At 38.2% G+C, this 21,798-nt stretch overlaps 1 protein-coding gene across 6 annotated transcripts in view; it reads right to left on the bottom strand.

Annotated features, from left to right (window-relative positions):
• Nucleotides 1-1,471: 1,471 nt before the first annotated feature.
• Nucleotides 1,472-21,798, bottom strand: part of R3HCC1L (R3H domain and coiled-coil containing 1 like) — an 82,546-nt gene continuing 62,219 nt past the window's right edge. For all 6 annotated transcript variants that reach the window (XM_019636429.1, XM_019636433.1, XM_019636435.1 and 3 more), the window contains 5 exons: nt 17,568-17,743; nt 11,621-11,691; nt 10,622-10,717; nt 9,992-10,132; nt 1,472-2,282 (listed from right to left, as the gene is read on the bottom strand). In XM_019636429.1, coding sequence (XP_019491974.1) covers nt 2,215-2,282; nt 9,992-10,132; nt 10,622-10,717; nt 11,621-11,691; nt 17,568-17,743 — 552 coding nt within the window. In that variant the 3' untranslated portion in view covers nt 1,472-2,214. The remainder of the gene's footprint in view (nt 2,283-9,991; nt 10,133-10,621; nt 10,718-11,620; nt 11,692-17,567; nt 17,744-21,798) is intronic.

The raw sequence follows: 21,798 nt of genomic DNA, 5'->3' as shown, positions 1-21,798 counted from the left end.
CCAACTGCTACAAAAATACAACTCAACGGCACATTCTCTACTAATGGTAGAAGCAGCAGCACTCCATTGCTTTTAGTATCGGCTTTAAAAAAAAAAATCCTTTCTCTGAGTCTGGTTATAAGGATAAATCTGAAACTTAGAGGTGGTTGACTGTTAGCTAAAAAAAGGCATAAGCTACTAGCCACCTAGTACAAAGCATTAGAATGAGAACAAAAGTAGCTTCTAGAAATCATGAGGACTCCACGCAAACTAGGTAATAAACATGGGGCTGTTAACATCAACACCACCCTTAAAAGCTTAAAATGCTGTTAGAAAGGGCAAGGACCCTCAAAGCAAAAGAAAAGGGAGATCATCTCTTTTTTACTGCCCAAGGTCACTTGCCTTGAAGAATCAAAACAGAGCAAAGGTATTATGCCTCCATCTCTGAGGCACACCATTCAGTACAAAGCCTGGCTACAATTCCCTGCATTTCCACTTCCTTTCAAATGCAGCCATATTGTTCAAACAGACGGATCTCAGAGACATCTGTTCTGTGAAGACAGAGCACAAGCTGGGCAGCTACGAGCTAAAGAGAAGGGCACTGGTCTAAGTCCTGGCACAGTGGGTCAAAAGAAGGGCTTATTTCATCCCCCAAACTTGGAAGGGAGGCATTGAGCATGAACAAGAGACACTTTCAGAGCTGACCAAGACTGGAGAAACAATGCTGAGGAACTGCGAGAGGGCCCTAGGACCAGAATAGCAGCGGGATAGTTGTGTCAGGACTAAGACCCAAGGCAGTGTCATTTGAGGACCGTCTGAAAAGAGCCCCACTCCACCATATTCTAGGCAATGCTAATAATCTATCATTGTCATGGGCACTAAATCATACAAAAATGAGGCTACTGCCCTAGTTGAGAGCACAATGAAACACTATTTCTTGCTACCTCAGCATCTTAAGGTCTAGCACTACCGTTTCTTCGGTGAGGCGCTACTTTCCAAAAATACTGAGAACGCAGATATGAAATGGATAGAGCCCGGGGTGACGGCTCCGACTTGTCCATGCCCTTTAGGCGGAAATTTCTCACTGCCCAGAGGTGTTTGTTTTATTCTGGCTGCTCTTCATTGGAACAGATGGTCTGGAGCTACTTGTCAAGTACCTCTGGCACAGGCTGAGAAGATCATACCAAGAACATGCTGTGTGCCAGATGCTTTCTGCAGGATGTCAGATTTGACAGAAATGGGAAAAGGCTAGCAGTTGGGGTGTGGGAGCACAAGGAAGGCAAGAGTGGAAGAGGAGCTGCCACACACCAACCCCAAGAGAGGCACTTCTGTAGTATGCTCTGGGCCAGACATGATCAGCTCTCTACACAGGGAGGCTCAATAAAATCAAGAGACCCACTGAACCCACAAACAGATTATAGGGAGGAAGATGAGAGGAGCGCTGCTCTCCAATTTCTTTGTGGGAATGACAAAATTGACAAATACCAGAGCGATCTGTCATAAAATGGGCTTTAATGTCTCCCTCTTACAACATGATAGAACTGCTTACACTGGAACTGGCATACAGTTCCCAGAACTGGCTTCCCACGAGGAGTGAAGCTGGCATGCCCCTGGCTGCTGTGCAGCTGGAGCAGCCCCAGGCACTCAGCTCAGTACAAACTCTGGAGACCAAACACCCACATCTGCTGCAGTTCACCAATTTTGGAGTTCTGGGACTGGCAGCGTAGATTCTGTGAACACCAAATACATCAGACGCTGTTCCGTCTCTTTGTACTTGATGCTCCCTTCCTGCCGCCTCAGTACTGTGGTTTTCAGCTCTGTGAGGTACTAAGGAACACCCGGGTTTTGCAGGGCGTAAATCTCCCACCATCGCAGGTTTGAATCCTCTGTTTTGTATTCGCTTCAAACATCTTGGAAGTGTGACCCATGCTAACATGACGTGCCCTGTCCAGAGGACTCTTGAAGTCACATTTTCCAAATTTCTTCCTAGCTCATGGCTTCCTTCCTTCTATGCCCGACATGGTAAGGCAATTCTAAAGAGCTGCATTAACAATGAACACAGACAGGGGTCTGTCTTCTTTCTATACCAGTTAGTCCTTGTCTCGGTCGCTTTCTCTCTTTCTTTCATTAACACGCACATCTGCATGTACAGAGAGCTCTGGAAGAATCCTCTTATCTGAAGACTATGGAAATATTTTCTGAATTCATGGAATTATCCCTTTCATTGAATGATGTTCAAACTGCAGACTGGTCTCTGCCTTCCCAGATGTCTTCTCGTTGCTTGGCTTCCAATCGTTTTCTCTCTGCAAATCAGAGCAGTGTTAAAAGTGGTAGTGTACTTCATATAACCAGTGACTTTCCCTTAACCCAAATTACAAGGCAACTTTAATCATAAGACGACTGTATTTCCTGGTCTTCTCTCACCTGATTCCAAGAGTTAATATCTTTAACTTTCCAAGTGCTGTGTTAAATGGAAATGTTACTATTACTATATAATAAAAAGAAAAAGATCTAGGGCTAATAGAAATAAAAAGTATATGGAATAAGTCAGAATCTAACAGGACCCAGATTCTAGTCTTGCTGTTAATATATTTATTTTAATTCTATTTCTCAACTGAGTTAGTATTTCAGTATAATTGTCTATTATTCCCAGCTTACTGGTTTTTACAAATCTTTCAACAGTGACCAAAGATATGTTTCAATATTCTTCTTCTAATTTCTTGCTCAAATGGAAATGGTAGCCACCAGGTTTTCATCATGTCTTCCTAGAACAATCTTATGGAAAAAATACTTCAGAGACAAACCCAATTTCAGTATTTTCAGAGCGCTTTTGGGAACCAGAAATCTTCGGAATACACAAGTCCAACATGGAAAAATGACCACATATAAGGGAAGGAAAACTAGGGACTACTTTTAAAAACAAAAACAGAAAATGCACAAATCTGGGCAATGCATCTTCGATTTTTAACAAAGCAGCTTGGTTTCCATTGAACACTCTCACCAAGACCTGAGAAAATACAAGCCATACATGGTTTGGTGGCCCAAGCGCTTCACCAGGTGCCACAATACCAGTTCTAATTTCATGGCTTGTCATTTATCTTGACACCATAAAACGCAGATGATAAGCCTAAGTGCTTCCTTCCAAGGACTATTATTTCAGCTGTCCGTAAAAGATTTTGCAAGTCAAAATCAAAATCAAGGAGAGTTTAGAGTAAACATTTGCTATTTTGACATATCTTTCCAAATCAGCAGAATGTCATAAAATTCCTGTACTATATGTGACTGTACTTTAAGGGCAAAGAACTTAGTCAGGAAGCTGACTAGCACTTGTAAATGTTGAGAAAGAGAAGTTCGCTGCTATTTGGGCACCATCTTGTGGCACGACCAGAATATAGCAGCAAAGTTACAAGAGACAAAAACCTGGAGTCAGCAAATTCCAAACTGAAGGCTGGTTAATTTAGCGTCCTGTTGACTTGGCTTTAAGACAGGCTTGAATGGGCTTGGGATTCTCTAGAAAACAGCACATTTCTTAGGAAGGCACTGTGGTTCTGATTCTCACAAAGAGGGGAAAGTTTTGAGTGGATCTAAAGGCGAAAGCGACCTTAGATGAAAATAATCAAAACCTGGTTCTGGATTTCAAGAAAAAATAAAGAAACCAGAAAAGTGAATTATTAGAACTCACTGTTTTCAATAAGCTCGGAAACTTAGTAAGGCACCATGGGAAGTTATAAGACAAGAAATCCAGGTGCAGTAGAAAAATATAATGACAATCCACAATCCCAAAACCAAAGCAGTTCTGAAAACAAAGTTTTGTTTCTTTTGGTGGTAAATCTAACGTGAAGGGTATGAAGCTGTTTCTAGTCTTTACATGTGCCATTTAGGGTGACTAATCATACACCCTGCTATTAATATGTTTGATTTTGGTGTTGTGAAATGAATAAAGATAACCATATTATCTTTCTAAAGTTGGAAAATTTCAAAATTCTGTAACATTTCCTACCCTAATGGCTTTCCAATAAGACTGCAGATCTCTATTACCAAAATTATGTAAATATGAGGAAATTCTGGTTGTAAACCGTATGACAAAAACCAGTAAAAGTAGGGAGACAAATTGAGAAACACAAAGGAATAGTGAAAATGTGAGGTATAAATTTAGAAATATAGAACATGAATAGAATAAAGAAATATAGGTGAGAATGAGACCTGAAAATATTTTCTTAATTTTAAAGAGTAAATGGAAGTTTGGAAGGGTGTTAAGTGACGTGCCTAAGGTTACATCATCAGTGAAAAACTGAAGCTGGAACCCAGGTCCTTAATTCTTAAATGAACATACTTTCCACTATCCTGACATCTGAAAATATCTACAAAGGAAAAAAAGTGGGAAAAAAATTTGTCAGAAAGATAAACACACTGTTCCTTTTATTAATGGGAAGCAAAAGCAGATAATAGCTGATAGACTGCATGAAAAAAGCTCTTAACTTTACCTCCAACCATTAAAAAAGTAAACTAACTAAAGAGAAAGCCCAATAGCAGCCATAAGGCCAAGAAACTAAGGAAGAATGGAAGAACTACCATGAAATGATGAACCTGAAGCACACACACACCTGGCCCTGAAATCTTTCATTCCCAGCATAATAAATAAATAGGGAGAAATGATTATATTAAATGAGTTGATTGAAATCACCACTTCTCACTGAAGGAATGAACAGAAGTGTTGAAGATTTTAAAAAGGCCAGTTTGGTATCATATTTGAAAAAAGTAAAAAGGGAAGTAAACTGCAACTTTCAAAAATTTACTTCTACACCTAAGGAAATAATGGAGAAAATCATCACAAAATCTACCTGAAGACGTGAAGTACAAGTCTGGTCAAACTAACCTAACTGTCTTCTTTTACAGTTTGACAGACCTGGTAGATCAAGGAGGAGAAACTTCTTAACTTTAGCAAGGTTTTAGATTTTAGGCTTACCAAGTATTTATCTAATCATTAACACGCTGGGAAAACACAGTCTGGGTCACCTAAGTGTTAAGGGGACAGATAATGCTGGAGAGTGGGTTGTTTATCAATGTATGAAGTATCAACACAAAGAACTACATGCTATTTATTTAGCAATAGTTGGTAAAATGGTCAGTCAGGCCTAGGGTTAACATTTCCTCTCTGATCTAGGCCAGGAGCATACGTTTATTAAAGAGCAGGTGACACCAAAAATATGGGTCAATACTGCACTCAGAGAAAAAGACCACATTCAAATGAAAGGAAATGTGGTTAGAAATGCAAGAACTTCACATCAGGGGAGAAAAGAAAACCAAGAAAATGCCACAAAACCTAGAATATGAGTCAGCCATGCAGTGCTGCCCTTGGAGGCAGAATAATGGAATGCCTAAAAAGGATTTTAAAAGGTAGCAACTGGGATTAATTCTTTTATTACAGTTGACTATACTATAGAGATTTTACTTTTAAGTTCTTAGGATTTTAACTCATCAAACCAGGGGATCAAATTATTGTTTACTTACTATCTTTCAGGTCCTTTTAGGACCAGCCAATTCATCACCTATCCCCAAGAATAAAAAGAAAATTAAGAAACAAAATTACAGCAGGCTTTGAAAATGAGAGAGTAGCTTATTCTGAGAAGTAATGCCATCTATCTCCAGTTTCAGGTGGGAATCCACTGGTTCACTAAGTAGGACGTGGGGAAGTTTTACACATATCCCTGAGTTTGGTCTGTAAAATGTGGTTTTATCATGTAGTGTGAGTCACTGGGCAAAAACACGTGACTAAGTGTTTTACAAATACAAAGCACGCAGGGATGTACAGAGAACATTTGGATAGTTGTCAGATGGAAGGGAGGATGGGAAGTGGGAGAAAAAGGGGAGGGATTAAGACGTACAAATTGTCAGTTATAAAAACACTCACAGGGATGTAAAGTACAGCACAGGGAATACAGTCAATAATAACTATGTGTGGTGTCAGATGGGTACTAGGCTTATCAGAGTGATCACTTCATAAGTTACATAAATGTCTAATCACTATGTTGTACACCTGAAACTAATATAATACTATGTCAACTGTAATTGAAAACTAAAATAAAATAAAAATAAAAAAAGCACTCAAAGCACTCAAGGATGATCTGTGATTTCATTTCCCACTCTCATTGTAACTCTGATCTGTTATATACTCTGCTGGACAAAAAGAATACTTTCCCCATGTTCAAAGGCTCGTGAAAATAAAGCTCTTATCCTCCAGATATATACAATACAATTTGCTTAAAATGAATTGGGTATTTCATTTTTCTCAATTCTTTCCAGAGTAGCTTTATTTTCCGAATCTCCTTTTTAAGGACTAAGACATAAACTTCTCACTAAAAAGGTAGAGAAACCAAAGTAGGTGGTGGACCTTAGCAGGAAATATTTAACCCTCAAAGCCACAAATCCCAACTTCATTAATTAGAAGAGTCTCAGATGCCGTGTTCAGCTCTGGGTTTTATAAAGAAACACACAGAGGACTTGACAGGGTTCAGAGTAGAATCATGAATGAAATAAGATTTATGAAGGAAAATTAAAGTAACCAAGTCATTTATGTATTCAACGAACATGCATGTATATTGAGTGCCTTTTTATAAACCAGGCACTGTGCCAAATAAAAGGCCTCAAGCAGGAAAAAGAAAGGCTAGGAAATTACAGTGTTATTAATAAAAGTACCGACTTGTATATAGGATAGCACATAGATCTCAATTCCCATTCTAATTTTGATCAATTGGCAATGGTCCAGTCAAAACTTCACCCAAAAAGAATGTTATGAATGATCTGCACTGTTTGTCATAATAGGTGGGGAGCAGTACATAGTACATATTTGTCATTACCGGCTCATATTATTATAATAAACACTAATTTCCCAAGAATCCCATAAATAACAGCATCCTGAATTTATAAAGCTCTTTTCCAAACATTTTTATACATGTTAACTTAGGTTTTGCTCAAAAAAGTCTCCAAGGTTAGTTAGGTAAGTCAGACATTACTTTCACTTTGTTGGAAACTGGGGCACTGAGACTCGCCCACGGCCACACAATTAGTTAATGGCAAAACTCCATTACAGCCCAGACTCGGCACTCCTAAATGATCCGCCCTTGATCTTTATGTTACAAGTTGTTACAACAGAAAGATGTCCAGATGCTCCCTATTTCTACTAAGGAAAAAAGAAAAGGAAACTAGTTTAAGCTATCATACAGATTTAAGTTAGACATAGGGAAGAATTTTTTGACAGTGAAAGCTGCTAACTGTTGGAAAAAAATAACTAAAGAAGCCTGTCATATTTTATTTTCTGAAGGCCCTAAATTTTTTTTAATATTTTTTTTCTGGGGGGGAAAAAAGGCAAATTAACTCAAAATCCTTCTGGAGAGATTACAGTATTACAGAAGGAGCACAGGTTTTAATTACAGAGGCTTAGGTTCAACTGCCTCCTCTCAATTTACCAGCTGGGTAACCTTAGGCCAGTTACTTAACTTCTCTGGGCCAGCTCTAAATTGGAGACAATACCATCCAGCATAGAGTTATCATAACATGTTTACATTACCTGGAGTTTCCTTCCAATCCTTTTAATCAACAAAAACCCTTTCATGGCTTTTATTCTTAAAATTGTCAGAACTCAAGTGAGAAGAGAAAGAACTGCTTAAAATACCAGATTCATATTTTCTTCCTTACTCAAAGCAGCTGTCCCTACTAGGTTGTAAGTCTGAAGGAGAGGAACAAAATCTTGCCATCTAATTCCTCTAAATAGAGAGCATGATGCTTTGCACAGAACAGGTGCTGAGCATGCCAAATGTAGTTGATAAGAGTATCATAGGAAATTTACAACAAGAGTAATGACAAAAAACATGCACTGGAATCTGCCTGAACTCACCATGATGTTGCTACTATTACTAATAAAAACAGCAGCAGCTAACACTTCTCACTAATAATTACAGGCCTACAGAAACAGAAAGGAAAGCATTCCTATGGTTTTTGGAGACAACGAAGTCTCTTTCGTGGATTATCTCACTTGATTTCCATTTTATGGATAAGGAAACAGAGGCCTCCCAAGAGTAACTAATTTGCACAAAGTCACACAGCCAGTAAATGGCAGAGCTAAGATGTGGACCCAGACAGTCTGATTCCAGAGTCAATAATGTTATCCATTATGCCGTGACGATCCCTCCATCTCTAGTGGAAGAAGGTCTGGAACAAAAATATCTGCTTAATACCCAAACAGTACTTTTAATTTCCATAGAAAAAAAGTTTTGTTAAGTGAGAAGCCTTAGGGTCCATGCAGGCAGGTACAAGAGTATCTGGCTCAATACATAAAGAAACCAGAAAGAAATAAATCAGGAGTTTTCCAAATGCGTCTTCTCAGATATAAAGAATGGGAAAGCTCTGAAGCATAACAAAAAGCCCTCTAAAATCTGTACAGCCTCAGCACCAATAGATGGTAGGAACTTGTTACAGTGGGATCTCTATTCACAACTAAATGCCTTCTTCAAAAAAGTAAGTAACAGGGTGACCACTTAGCCAACAGTCTCATTTTTAATTGCATCACTGAAATGTCCTTAAATATCTGGGTACTTAAAACAAATACTTCAAGTGGAGCTGCATGCTGATGTGCCTACAGAGAAGTAGAGGGGACCACTCAGATGATATCCATGCAAAACTGTTGCTGCATCTATAGAGATACACAGGAAAGCATGATAACTGCAAAAAGAGTCATAGCTTCTTTTATAGATACCGCTGTTATTACCCTCTATTGATCTTCTGAGATAATTGTGGTTCTCACAGAGAAATCATTTTCTTCATGGATAACCAATTAATAAAGGGTTAAGAACACTGCATTCTCCTTTAATCTAATTCTATTATTGCCATCTATAAAAACCACAGGAATCCTCCCATTTCTATCGTCTATAAGAGGCCTTTGAATGAACAATGCATTGGAAAAATCAAAACTGCCTCATTAAAATCATTAAGGTTTCAAAAATTAGTTGGGTTCTACTCTAAAACGCTAACACCTGCCATGCATGACACACTCTGTCACTGGTTATCTGGCCAGTGCAGCCGAGAGTCCACAAGCTGCCTGCTATCACCAAAGCAGAGTGGACAGGAAGTATTAATGGCCTTGTTAGAGTGGCAATAAACAAGGACTTTGAAACTTCAATTCGTTTAATGGAAAAATGAAGTTACTTTTCAGTAAGTGGAATTTTCAGAATAAATTGCCTTCACAGATTCCACAGATCGTGGGCTAAGGCAATGAGACTGTCTAAAGCCTGAAGGTTGATAAAAAGTACTTAAGTACAAAGCTGGAGTCCCAAGTCTTTACAGACAAGTCAACAGCCTATAAAGTGGAGACGGAGATTTTAACCTCAACTCCAAACTATAGGGGAAAGAAAAATCCTGCTTGTTGATCAGTTGAAATACTTTCTGAGAACTCTTAGATACTGAAAAATAATCAGAAGCTGAGTAATCTAGATGTACTCTAATGGAGCCACTCAGGACTGTCTTTGCAGAAAAAAAATACCTCCTACAGTTATCATCATCAATGTCAGTTGCTGGCTTTTCCTTAATTTGTCTTCTACCTAAAATCTAAAGCATTTGATAATACCATGGCAATCATGGCCCAGTAAAACCACAGCAAATAACATTTTCTGCCTGGGAGACTATTATGTTTTCACAGGGAAATTTTTCTCAACATGTGGAGTAAGAACAATAGAAAAAGCCAAAGATGAGCTGAGAAGATGGAACCTATCTCGGAAAACAACAGTAGGAGAATGGATTAGGATGCCTTGGTGTGTGGAACAGGCATACAAATCCTGAAATGTCTTCCTCCTAGATACAAGGCATGAAAACAATTTCAATACACTTGGGAGGCTTCTAGGAAATGGAAATGACAAAATGGAGTGAGTTTCATTCCTTTTTTTCTTTCTTTCTTTTTTTAACACATGCCTTATAGTGAGCTCTAAAGGGACTCAAGAAGAATGCCATCACTTCAACTCACCTCGGGCTGCTTGCAGTTTCTTGAGCTCCGCTTCCCGTTCAGTTTTGCTCTGCTTACTTCGAACCCCAAGGGCACTGATGACTAGCCTTCTAGCTAGGGCTGCTGAAGTCTCAGGACGCTCCTTTGCTGGCTGGAGGAACTCTGAATGGGAGAAAAGGAAGGAGTAGGCTGGAGTAAGGAAGAGAAAGCACTCTGCTCCAAGTGATTTAACCAGTAATTAACATACAAAATAGACTAAAAAGGGCTGCATCAGCAGTAATTAATACGAGCCTGATAGATGACCATCAGAGGAAATTAACATGGCAAAGCACAAACAACCCTGTCTTCATTATCCGTATTGACACAATTTCTTACAGTGACTCTATCAAACAGCTAACACAGAGGTAAACTAGATAAGGATGTCATCAGAAAATGGTTGCTGCATTGCTTGCAGTTAGAATCTCCCATTCTCTCCAAGTGGCTGCTCGATGCCACAAAGCCTTTTCTCTTTTTTTCCTTCAAGTCATACTCCTTTTAACACTAAAAATAATAGTGATATGCCTTTAGAACTCTGGGTGCTGGACAAGTGCTAAAAAAACAATAACACTACTATCAACAAGAAAAGCCGTCCCCCCGAGATTGTTAGCTCACCAGCATAAGCTCTAGCTTTGGCCTTGGCTGCTCTTGTGGCCTGTGACAAGGGCCGTATCTTCACCATGGTGTGTTTACTACCCAGAGCATCACGAGCTGCAAAGAGCAATGAATATAAGGAAGGAGAAGACATGAAGAAGAGTGATGCAAAGGAAAATTTAAGGCTAGTTCTTAGAAAGTATTTCCTAGATGTTATGATGCTTTATCTTTCATGGCAAGCAAAGGAGATGGTAAGCTCTAGAAAATCTATAAGGAATAACTTGGCAGTGATTACTTTAGATCAGGGATCAGCACACTATGGCTCTGTGATCAAATCCAGCCAAAACCCTGTTTTTGTAAATACATTTTTACTGAAACAGAGCCATGCCCATTTGTTTGCATATTGTCTATGGCTGCTTTCTTGCTACTGTGGCAGAGTTAAGTACTGACAGAGACCAGGTGCCCTAAAACGTTTACTACGTGGCCTTTTAAAGAATAAGTTTGCAGACCTCTAATCTAGGTGGTTCAGACCAAAACCAAAATCTCTAATTTCTTTGAATGCCTCTGCATCAGATATATCATGAGGCCAATTATATGCTGTGTGAAAAGGTACAATCAAATATTGAGAAAGTATGTATTACAATCTCTCACTGGATAAGTTAAAGGGCTACTTCAAATTCATTTGTCTGGGGGAAAACCATCATAAATACAGTAAGATTTAGTCACACAGGCTTCTTAAATCTCTACCTATCGTCTGTTTATGTACTATCATAACTGCAGCAAATAACCTTGAAAGGAGTTGACTATCTCTTCAAATACCATTGGATTAAGGTGAAAAGAGACAAGGGAAGCACACAGGTACCAAAACACCATGCCTCAAAAACCCGTATCTGCCAATTTTTTTATTACTTGTATTGGCTGAATAAAATGCCAGTTGGCTAAAATGGAAGCGAAATTAGGACAAGTTGCAGAAGAAAATGGACAATAAAAAAAGAACACTGAAATCCACTGGGTAAATACCTGTAATCGGACTGGAGAATACTCCTAGGGCATGTGTATCATCCACCCACTTAATATCAAATCCTTTCTTCCTGCAACAAAAAACCCACAATTTTATTTCTTAAAATTTACTTCTATGAAATATCTTTAAAATAGTGTCTCATAAAGCACTGCATGATGAGAGAGAAAAACCCAACGAGTGTGCAGGTGAAATGGGGATAATGGCACAAAAAACAGCTTGGAGGACAGAAGAAGTCACTGAATTTTAAAAGCAATAATACCATCATACAGAACTACTTGGTAGTGTTTTACATTCCCAGCCATTTTATAGACATCAACTAATTAATCCTCACAGATCCCTTTGGGGAGGTAAAGTAGTTAACACACTATTTACAAGAGACGTTCTTATGGGCACAGAACAAGAAGAGGTAGAAAGGGGATGCAGAGGAGGGGTAGAAGAATATTAGAGGAGAAGGTAGGCAGGGAAGGTCACCGGGATTTAATGCATGCTAGAGGTCAGGCAATTAAGTTGGAGAACTTTCCGCCGTGTAAGTGCACAATGCAAAATTCGCACACTTAATTGTCTGACTTTTCATATGTAGGCTCAATGACAGAGACAGAGAGACAGAAGAGAAGAATACAGGTCATTCAAAGCAAAAAAAAATCAAGTAACAGAAAGAATGGACAACTGTAATCAGAGAAGCTGACCCATTCTTCCTTACTTGTTGTAGAAGGGAAGTAGAAAAGGAAAATAGGAAAGAAATGCGGCAAGCCAGAAAAATTCAAGATAAAAGAAATCAAGAGAAATATTAGACTAAATTATAAAGATTCAAAGGAGTGGCCACTGAAGTACTAAAAAACACCTTTGTCTTTTGGAGCAAAGCTCTCATAGTGAGCATAAGGACTATCCGGATGATGACATCACAGCTATCATTTTTTTAGCTAGGAGCTTAAAACTGCTCACAGACTCGATACAGCCCTGAGGAAAGAGCTGGGTGTTTGAGGGTCACATATACATGGACTCAGGTTCTGTCCCCCTCCTTGAATCTCTGGGGCAGGTTCAACCTCTCTCGAGCTAGGTCTGCTGATCTGTAGTACTTCCTCATGGAGTTGCTGTAAAAATTGAAATGAGATCGTCCATAACAAAGCAAAGAGCATGGTGCCGAGCACTCAGTGGGCATTTAACAAAGGAAGGCCACTCATTTTTATTATTAATAGCAATATTTATCAGGAAGAGTATTAATTTTGATGAAGACAGTGATTAAAACATGAAGCTGACTGTAGTATTTGACTCACAGACATTACTACAGGCTTTTGCACCATGACCTTTTCTTTATTTTTATAAAGCACTAAAAAGGGGGAAAAAGAAAAACAACTGCTAGAAAATTTTCCCTCTTCAACAACCAGTCAAGAAAAAAATTCCTTTGAGGGAAAAGGGAATAAAGGAGCTTTTGAAGGTTAGAGAATTTCCTGAAAGTAAGGTTAAGTTTGACCATGACATAAAGTGAGCACAGGGGTTGGAGACTATGTAAAAATTCAATAGTAGAAATCTATATCATAAGATAGTTTACAAAAAGGATAGAAAAAGACCTAGATGGGTTCTGAGGGGTCTTTTAGACTTTGGAATTTATAATCCTTTAAAACGCTTCTCTTTTGAGAATGTTTCTGGATTTGATTTTATAAAATAGCATTACAGGCAAGATTAAGAAGAAACAAATCAAAGAGATGTTAATAAATAATTCATAAGAATTAACTAATCTTCAAGAAAGTCTAGACATCAACAAAACTGATCCTTGGTTTTAAAAGTCATCATTATTAATGACAATCTAAGGTAGTTCTGATTTGTGATTTAATCTCATTGACAACTTTTTAAAATCTGTTATGCACTTTATATGGACTAGGCTCTTATACTGGGTCTTAACATAACTGCAATGAATGAGACTGACTGACCACCTACACTACATATTTAGTATAAGGTCTGTGGCAGAAATTGTCTTCCAGGATCCAGTCACTCCTTCTTTCTTTTATAGAACGGATGCTCCCCCCAACCAAATATAAGTGAGGTACATGGCTGGTAGCTAATTTTGCCTGTTCTAGAACTTTATAGAAACAGGATGCTCGGTTTTGCATATTAACTTCCATTGGATACAGCCATGCTCATTTGTTTACAAAATGTCTATGGCTGCTTTTATGCAACAATGGCAGAGCTGACTAATGATCTTAATGATCATCTCCTAATGATACAAAATCTTACAAATTCAACAGGTACATGAATTGAATTTTAAATTTAAATTTTTAACATGAAGATTGGAGCATTAAAGTGACTTTGTTTCAGACCCTAAAAATCTTTTAATGACATTCTTTCAGGATTATTTCTTTATTCCTAAAGCTTATTTTTTTTTCTTATAAGCTAGAGACATAAAGGTACACTTCTGACACTCTTACTGTCTCCTATGTATTTAGGAATGATATGCATACCAATAGTCAGTGCAATTGTTTTCAAACCCACTTATATCAGTTTTAATTTACATTCACTACATAATTGAACTGAATAAAATTAAACCAGTGAAATACGGATGTGAAACAGAAGAGTTGTTGTATCTATAAAAACTTAGTTGAATACTTTGGAAGACTAGAGAAAGGTGAAGTCACTAAAAAAAACAACCCAAGAAACGATTATCAATTATGTTTGGGTAAAACAGCTATAAAAAAAACACAGAGGGGCCGGCCGAGTGGCGCGATGGTTAAGAACTGGTTTGGGACACCAGAAGGCCCCGGTTCGGATCCCACATATGAGGGCCAGTGACACTGCCCTCTACAGCTAAGATGCTAAACAACAGCTCAACCTGGAGCTGCGCTGCTGTGGTGTAGGCTACAGCCCCTGTGGCAGTAGGTTGCCATGGGCTACTGTATGTAGCCAGCAGCCAGAGTGAGCGGCCAGCAGCCGCAGTGAGCGGCCGTTCCAGAAGCTGGCGACTGATCTGCCTCGCCCGGGAAGAACGCAATGATGGTGCCTACTTGGGCCAGTGAAGCAACGTCCTCCACAACTAGACTGAAGAACAAAACAACAGCAACTTGTCTGTTCCCCTCCCCCAATTCCCCAGTGCTGTTCCCATCCCCCCAATAAAAAATAAATAAAAAAACATAGAAAACATTTTACCCTATAAGTAATGTACACTCAGATGACTCTGAAGGTACATTAAAGTTCTTACTGCACGTTAAAGAAATGAAACTGGGGCCAGCCAAGTGGCACATTGGTTAGGAGTTGGCTTGGGACACCAGCTCTGAGCAGCAGGGCCCCAGTTCGGATCCCACATGAGGGCCAGTGATACTGCGCCCTCTACAGCTAAGATGGTGAACAGCAGCTTGACCTGGAGCTAGGCTGTCATGAGTTGCCAGCAATGGCGTAGGCTGTAGTGGGGCTAGCCGGCAGTGGGTGTGAGCTTTCATAAGCTGCCGTGAGCCGCTGTGAGCAGCCGTCCAATGGCCGGCGAGCGACTGCCTCACCCAGGAAGAGCGCAATGATAATACCAACATGGGCCAGTGAAGCGACAACCTCCACAACTAGACTGAAGAACAAAAGGACAGCAACTTGTCTGTTCCCCTTCCCCAATAAAATCTTTAAAAAAAAGAAAGAAATGAAACTGGAAGTCACAGTAATATATTAGGACAGTGACATATGAGAAGTCTTCTATCAACAGACCAATAACTTAAAAAATTAAAAAAAAATTAAAAAGGTCTGGCACCACATCAGAGACTGGCAAGTGAATGGACATTGATAAGTGCTGTTAAAATAAACTAGTTGAGACATGTAACAATCATTTTTTATCATTCTTCACTTGACTATTTCTATCTGAGTGGTCAGAATAACCTCAAATCAATAATTTAATTTACAGTGCTCCTGGACTGTTAGTGCCCTTGGTGCTTGGCAGAAAAAAATTTCAGTAGAAATCCTCTTCTTTTATTGCAGGCCTCAATTCCCATAAATATAATTCCAAGGAAGATGGGTGTTCACAGTAAAAAATAAATAAGCAAATAAATAAACCTCAAAAAAAGCAAGGTACTATGAGTGAGAATTTGCAGGCACAGAACTAAAAGGAGTTCAGGTAAAGGAACTACCGGACATAAACTATAGAAGGTCTATGTTTAACATACTTAAAGAAATTTTTTAAATCTTGAAAATATTTGAAGAAAACAAGAAACTAAAAAAATGGCCATGGAGATTTGTAAAAGATGTAATAGAGAACTTTGAAAAATAAAAATACATAATAAAATTAAATTTAAAAATTCAAGGGACAGATTTAACAGCAAATTAAATACAACTGAAGAAAAATTAGTGAACTGCTAACCAGAGCTAAAGAAATTATTCCAAATGTAACAGGCAAAGAGATGGAAAATATGAAAGAGAGGTGACATGAGAATTAAGTGAGAAGTCTAATGTACATTTAATTGGCATCTTAGAGAAGATAAAAGAGAAACTGGCACAGAGGCAATATTTGAAGAGATAATGTCTGAGTGTTCTCCAAAACCAATGAAAAACATTAATTCACTGATTTAAGAAGCCCAAATAATCTCAAGAAGAATAAAAAGAACACAAAGCCACATCATATTGAAAATGTAGAATACCAAAGACAAAGAGAAAAACTTAAGAAGAGAGATTACATTCAGCTGACTTGGATGATACTATAGAATATCTTCAAGTTTCTGAGAGAAACATAACTGCCAACCTAGAATTTTATATCCAGCAAAAGTCTTTCAAGAATGAAGTTGAAATAAAGTCATTAAAACACAACAACAACAAAACCAACTGAGTTTGTTACCAGCAGACTGTTGTTACTAAATTAAATGCTAAATAGTATATTCCATCCAGGAGGAAAAAGGTTTCAGATGGAATGTATTAGATACAAGAAGGTATAAACAAAAACACAAAAAGTGGGTAAATCTGAATGCTGAATATATAAAACAATAACATCAAATAGAGTTTAAAAGGAAAAAGAGAAAAAATTTTTAAAAATCAAAATGCTCAATCACAACAGCATATAAATTGGGGTGGAGAGAGGTGAAGAATGGAATTGGAGAATGGAACTTTAAAAGCCTTTATAGTGTTTAGAAAGAGTGTAAAAATATTAACTTTAGCCATAAGCATGCATTTTTTAATTTCTGAAGTAAATAACAAAGAATAAAAACAGTATCATTTCCCAAAACAAATGGAATGAGAAAAAAATACCTCATCAATCCAAAAGAAGGCAGGAAGAAGAGAAAAAGATGGGACAAGTAAACACACAAAAAAGATGGCAGGCATACATCCAAATATGACTGACCCTTGAACAACATGAGTTTGAACTGTGCAGGTCCACTTATAGGCTGATTTTTAAAAAAAACTTATAGTATCAATACAGTACAGTACTGTAAATGTATTGTCTCTTCCTTATGATTTTCTTAGTAGGTTTCTCTAGGTTATTTATTGTAAAAATACAGCATACAATATACATAACATACAAAATGTGTGTGAATAACCTGTTTTTGTTATTGATAAGGCTTCCAGTCAACGGTAGGCTTTTATAGTTAAGTTTTTGGAGAGCCAAAAGTTACATGCAGATTTTTTATTGTGTGGGTTGGTCGGCACCCCTAACTTCTACCTTGTTCAAGTGTCAACTGTATATCAATAATTACAATAAATATAAATGGACTAAATGCACAACGAAGACAGATTTAGAAGTCATCATTGACATTGTTCTTCCAAAATGCAAAAATGGTGTCCAGAAAGACAATTTGGCATTTTTAAGAAACTTAGAAGAGTGGTTTGAAACAGAATATTTCTAATGGTCTTGGAAAAGACAATAATCAAACTCAGTGCTAAGGTAAACAACAGGGAATATGAAAACAAAAGAGATGATTTTTCAGAAGACATTTTAAGAAAAATTCATCCCACCTTCCCTAGCATCTCCAACCGTTTGCAAATACTTACTGATAACTGCAGAAAACCCGTAGCAGGTCTTCAGTACGAAATTCTTGAGGGAAGTCATAGATTTCAATGACATGTGGGAATTCACAATCACTGAGGTCAATATCAGGAACTTCGCTGTTGTAATAATCAAATCTAGGTTCCTGGATGCTTTTTCTATTCTTCATATTCCCTGATAACTGAGAAGGAGAAAGCATAAAACTGGCTGTTACATCAATCCAGAGCATTATACAATATCCTCCCATATATAAACAATCCTCGTCGTCACCATGTTCCTATTCCTTAAACTTTAGCATTGTCTCTGTATTAATACTGTTCAGAAATACAATAATAACCAGGGTTCTATCATCCAGTTTATATTACACATGTGGAATATTTGAAAAGGTATTGAAATTCTAGCAAAGACAGGCAATGCATGAAACTTAACTTGCATCTCTCAACCAGAGTGTGAGAAAATGTAGAATGATTAATGTGGTGAGCTATAAATGGCACATCTTGGAAAATGAATTTCAGAAAATAGCTGAGATGAATTAATAACATGTGTTTTATGTGAGCTTATTGATCAGACTCATCTCATAGTTTCTTTTTTGGAAGTGAACAAAAACAAAACAAAATTTTTAAAAATGAAAACACTTTGTTAGTCTACATTTTGTTGAATATAGTTAAGACAATTTAAGTGATACACATAATTATATTTAGGTAGCTTGAGAGCTACCTAAAGGAATACCCACATGGCAGGTTAGTAAAGGAATTAACAGCAATGAACAATGTTTAAAATTCTATTATCCTACGAAAAAAAACTAAAGGCAATTTCACATTGGGAGCAGAGAGAAAGGGAAAAAAGGAAAGTGGCACCAAAGTCGTGAGAGTCATTTTGTCACTCACCTGTTATAAAGCCTAAATGCTAGCAATGACCACCCAAAGCCTTCAGACGAGAGTATCTTCTCTCAGTTAATCACAAGTCCTACTAGATCCCTTCAAGCTCTCCCTCTTGTATACTGTGCCTCTTTTCCCATCAAATGAGGAAATGAGAACTTGCAATGCCAAGGATTATATCCCTTGAAGAAGTGAAAAATGGATTCAAGAACTTTATTTGGGAGGGAGGAAAGGAGAAAGGTGATTTAAGTAAAATCAACAAAAATGTTCATTTATTACTGTGCCTCTAGTTCCTTTTCTCCATTAACCTTCAGTTTTACAGCTAAAAAAATATGGAATAATAGCACTTACACCTCATAGATAGGTATGTGGATTAAATGTATTAAGTGCTTAGCATACTCCTTGGTACCTAAGTATTTAATGACAAATTTAGGACCTAAATCTGGGAACATTCTGTATTTTTTACAAGCTGTTCTCACAGCCTGGAATGCTTTGTCCACTCCTGATCCTTTCTCTCCTTTAAGACCCTTCAATCTTTATCTCCTCTTGAAGCTTTCCCTATTGATTCAAACGTGGTGGTCCTCCCTGCCATATACTACTATATCATAACACTTAGCAATTGGATATATACCATATTTCATCAATTCTAAGATACATGTTTTTTTCACATTTTAACATCTCTGACATCAGGATGCATTTTAGTTGTGCACTGCTGGCCTGCACATGCATGAGCATAAAGTACCAGTACCAAATCTTGCAGAAAGGGTGGTTAACAATGTGGAAGAAAATCCCAGATATAAGTCTAGCTCTATGTAAGTGCAAAGGTGTCTTAAGAATCCAAAACAGGGCCAGCCGAGCGGCTCAGCTGGTTAAGAGCGCGAGCTCTGAGCAATAGGGTCGCAAGTTTGATTCCCACATGGGCCAGTGAGCTGTGCCCAAGCTGAGCTGCCGCTGAGCTGCCAACAGGTGGCCGGATGGCTCAGCTGGTGAGAACATGTGCTCCTAACAACAAGATTGCCAGTTTGACTCCTGCGTGGGATGGTGGGCTACGCCCACCCGCAACTAAAATTGAATACCACATCTTGAGCTGAGCTGCTGACGGGCAGCTGGATGGCTCACCGGATGGTGTCTGGACTTGGAGCTGAGCTAGCTGCGCCCTCCACAACTAAGATTAAAGGACGACAACAACTTGGCTCTTCCCCTCCCCCAATTCCCCAGTAAAATAAAAAATAAATAAATAAATAAATAAATAAGAATCCACAACAATTATTTTTGCTTCTTTTATGTATTCTTTTAAGAAATGCTGCATCTTCAAAGTTCTTGGTGGCACAGAAGTTGATACAGGGTGGAAAGGCATCAAGATCGATGACTGAGTCAAGAAGTTATTAGAAAGAGTTGAACTATAAATACAAACTGTAAATACCAATTTATTTCACCTACATTTTCCTTGTGTAGGAAATGATATATGATAAAAAAATTGTCTAATGAAGTCTAAAAGAGCTCTTTCAATATGTATAAAATAAAAATTCTAAAGGGTAAGCATTGTGTGAAAGTAAATTTTGTCTTTCTTAGTGATAACATGAAAGAATGATGTATTTCACAATCAATGGCATTTTCAATTCAATGAAACCCAGAGACTCGAATTCTGGTGCCAACTCTGGCGCTAACCTTACTTAGCGAGGTGAATAACTTTTCTGGGCCTTAGTTACCTTATCTATAAAACAGAGGGCTAGGCTACATTATGTCACAGGTCCCTCTCAATGCTAACATTCTTTTTTTAAAAAAACTTGCATAGTTCTACCTCTTAGACAATTCAAGTTTTAGTCCTTAAAGTTCAAGGGCTGTGATATAATCCTAGCTCCGATCTTGGAAGGCAGGAATAAGAACATTTTTATGGGTACTTTTACTTAAACACAATTAAACATAATAACTTAAAACTATAGTTATGGCTATAACAAATTTAAATACGGGGGGCATGAGGAGATTACAGGAACAAGGACAGCGGAGACTTGACCACAAGTTGGTGGTATAACATTACTGCATTAGCTTCAAACATCACCATGTCTACGTAATTATTTATAGAATTAACCCATATAGTCAATTCTCAGTTATGTAGGTTAGGTTATTCAAGCACTTTGGTTCTATTTTTCTCTTCTACTGTTATCTTGTGGCTACTTAACTGCTTATTGACTCACTTTCTATTGAAGAAAATCAATTTAAAATTTTATTATTTACTATAAATCTTGATAAATTAAAAGATTTGGTTGGGAACGGGCTTAAGCTATAAACAAAAAAATAAGGTTTTTAGATTATCTGGATTTGATTCTATCTAAGGTATTCCAATACCACAGAAAATAGAGAATAACAGCCAAGAATTTTTCATGTCGGTCTATGATAATGTGAATAAAGCAAAAGCTAGAATGTTAAAATGTTTTACCCATTTAATTCCCCATCTTTGCAGATAGGGAAATAACTCTATTTATTTTAAAAATGAAAAGTATTTTCAGTCTTTTCAAATTGCTCATGTCCTAAATTCAAAAACATCCAAAAAGAGTTCCCTAAAAACATTATACTAGTGTTTAATACACAGCATAAGTTATAGCTTCCAGCCCTCTTCTATACTGCTTTGGACTAAGTCCTTTTCAATAGTTTAAGGATAAATTCAGACTTTTAAACCCTAACATTCTTTTTTTTTTTTTTAAGGTTTTTAATGGGGAATTGGGGGATGGGAACAGTGCTGGGGAATTGGGGAAAGGAGAACAGACAAGTTGCTGTCCTTTTGTTCTTCAATCTAGTTGTGGAGGATGTTGCTTCACTGGCCCAAGTTGGCACCATCATTGCGCTCTTCCCGGGTGAGGCAGATCAGTCATCGGCTTCTGGATGGCCGCTCACTGCGGCTGCTGGCCCTCACGCTGGCTGCTGGCTATATACAGTAGCCCATGGCAACCCACTGCCACAGGGGCTGCAGCCTACACCGTCGCTGGCAACTCACGGCAGCCCAGCTCCAGGTTGAACTGTTGTTCACCATCTTAACTGTGGAGGGCAGTGTCACTGGCCCTCATATGTGGGATCCGAACCGGGGCCCTCTGGCGTCCCAAGCCACTTCTTAACCATCGCGCCACTCAGCCGGCCCTCTTTTTTTTTTTTTAGCTGAGCCATCTTGCCTCTTTTTTTTTTTTTAGCTGAGCCATCTTGCCACCTGTTGGCAGCTCAGCTCCGGACAGGACTTGAACTGCTGTTGCTCAGAGCCCGAACTCTTGAGTGAGCTCTTAACCAACTGAGCCACTCGGCTGGCCATAAACCCTAACATTCTATACATTAAGCATAAGAGTGAATAATTTTTCCAATGGTATTCCCT

The sequence above is a fragment of the Hipposideros armiger genome, unplaced genomic scaffold, assembly GCF_001890085.2.
Source record: "Hipposideros armiger isolate ML-2016 unplaced genomic scaffold, ASM189008v1 scaffold_28, whole genome shotgun sequence".
NCBI lineage: Eukaryota > Metazoa > Chordata > Mammalia > Chiroptera > Hipposideridae > Hipposideros > Hipposideros armiger.
This window is presented reverse-complemented; position numbering and strand designations above follow the sequence as displayed.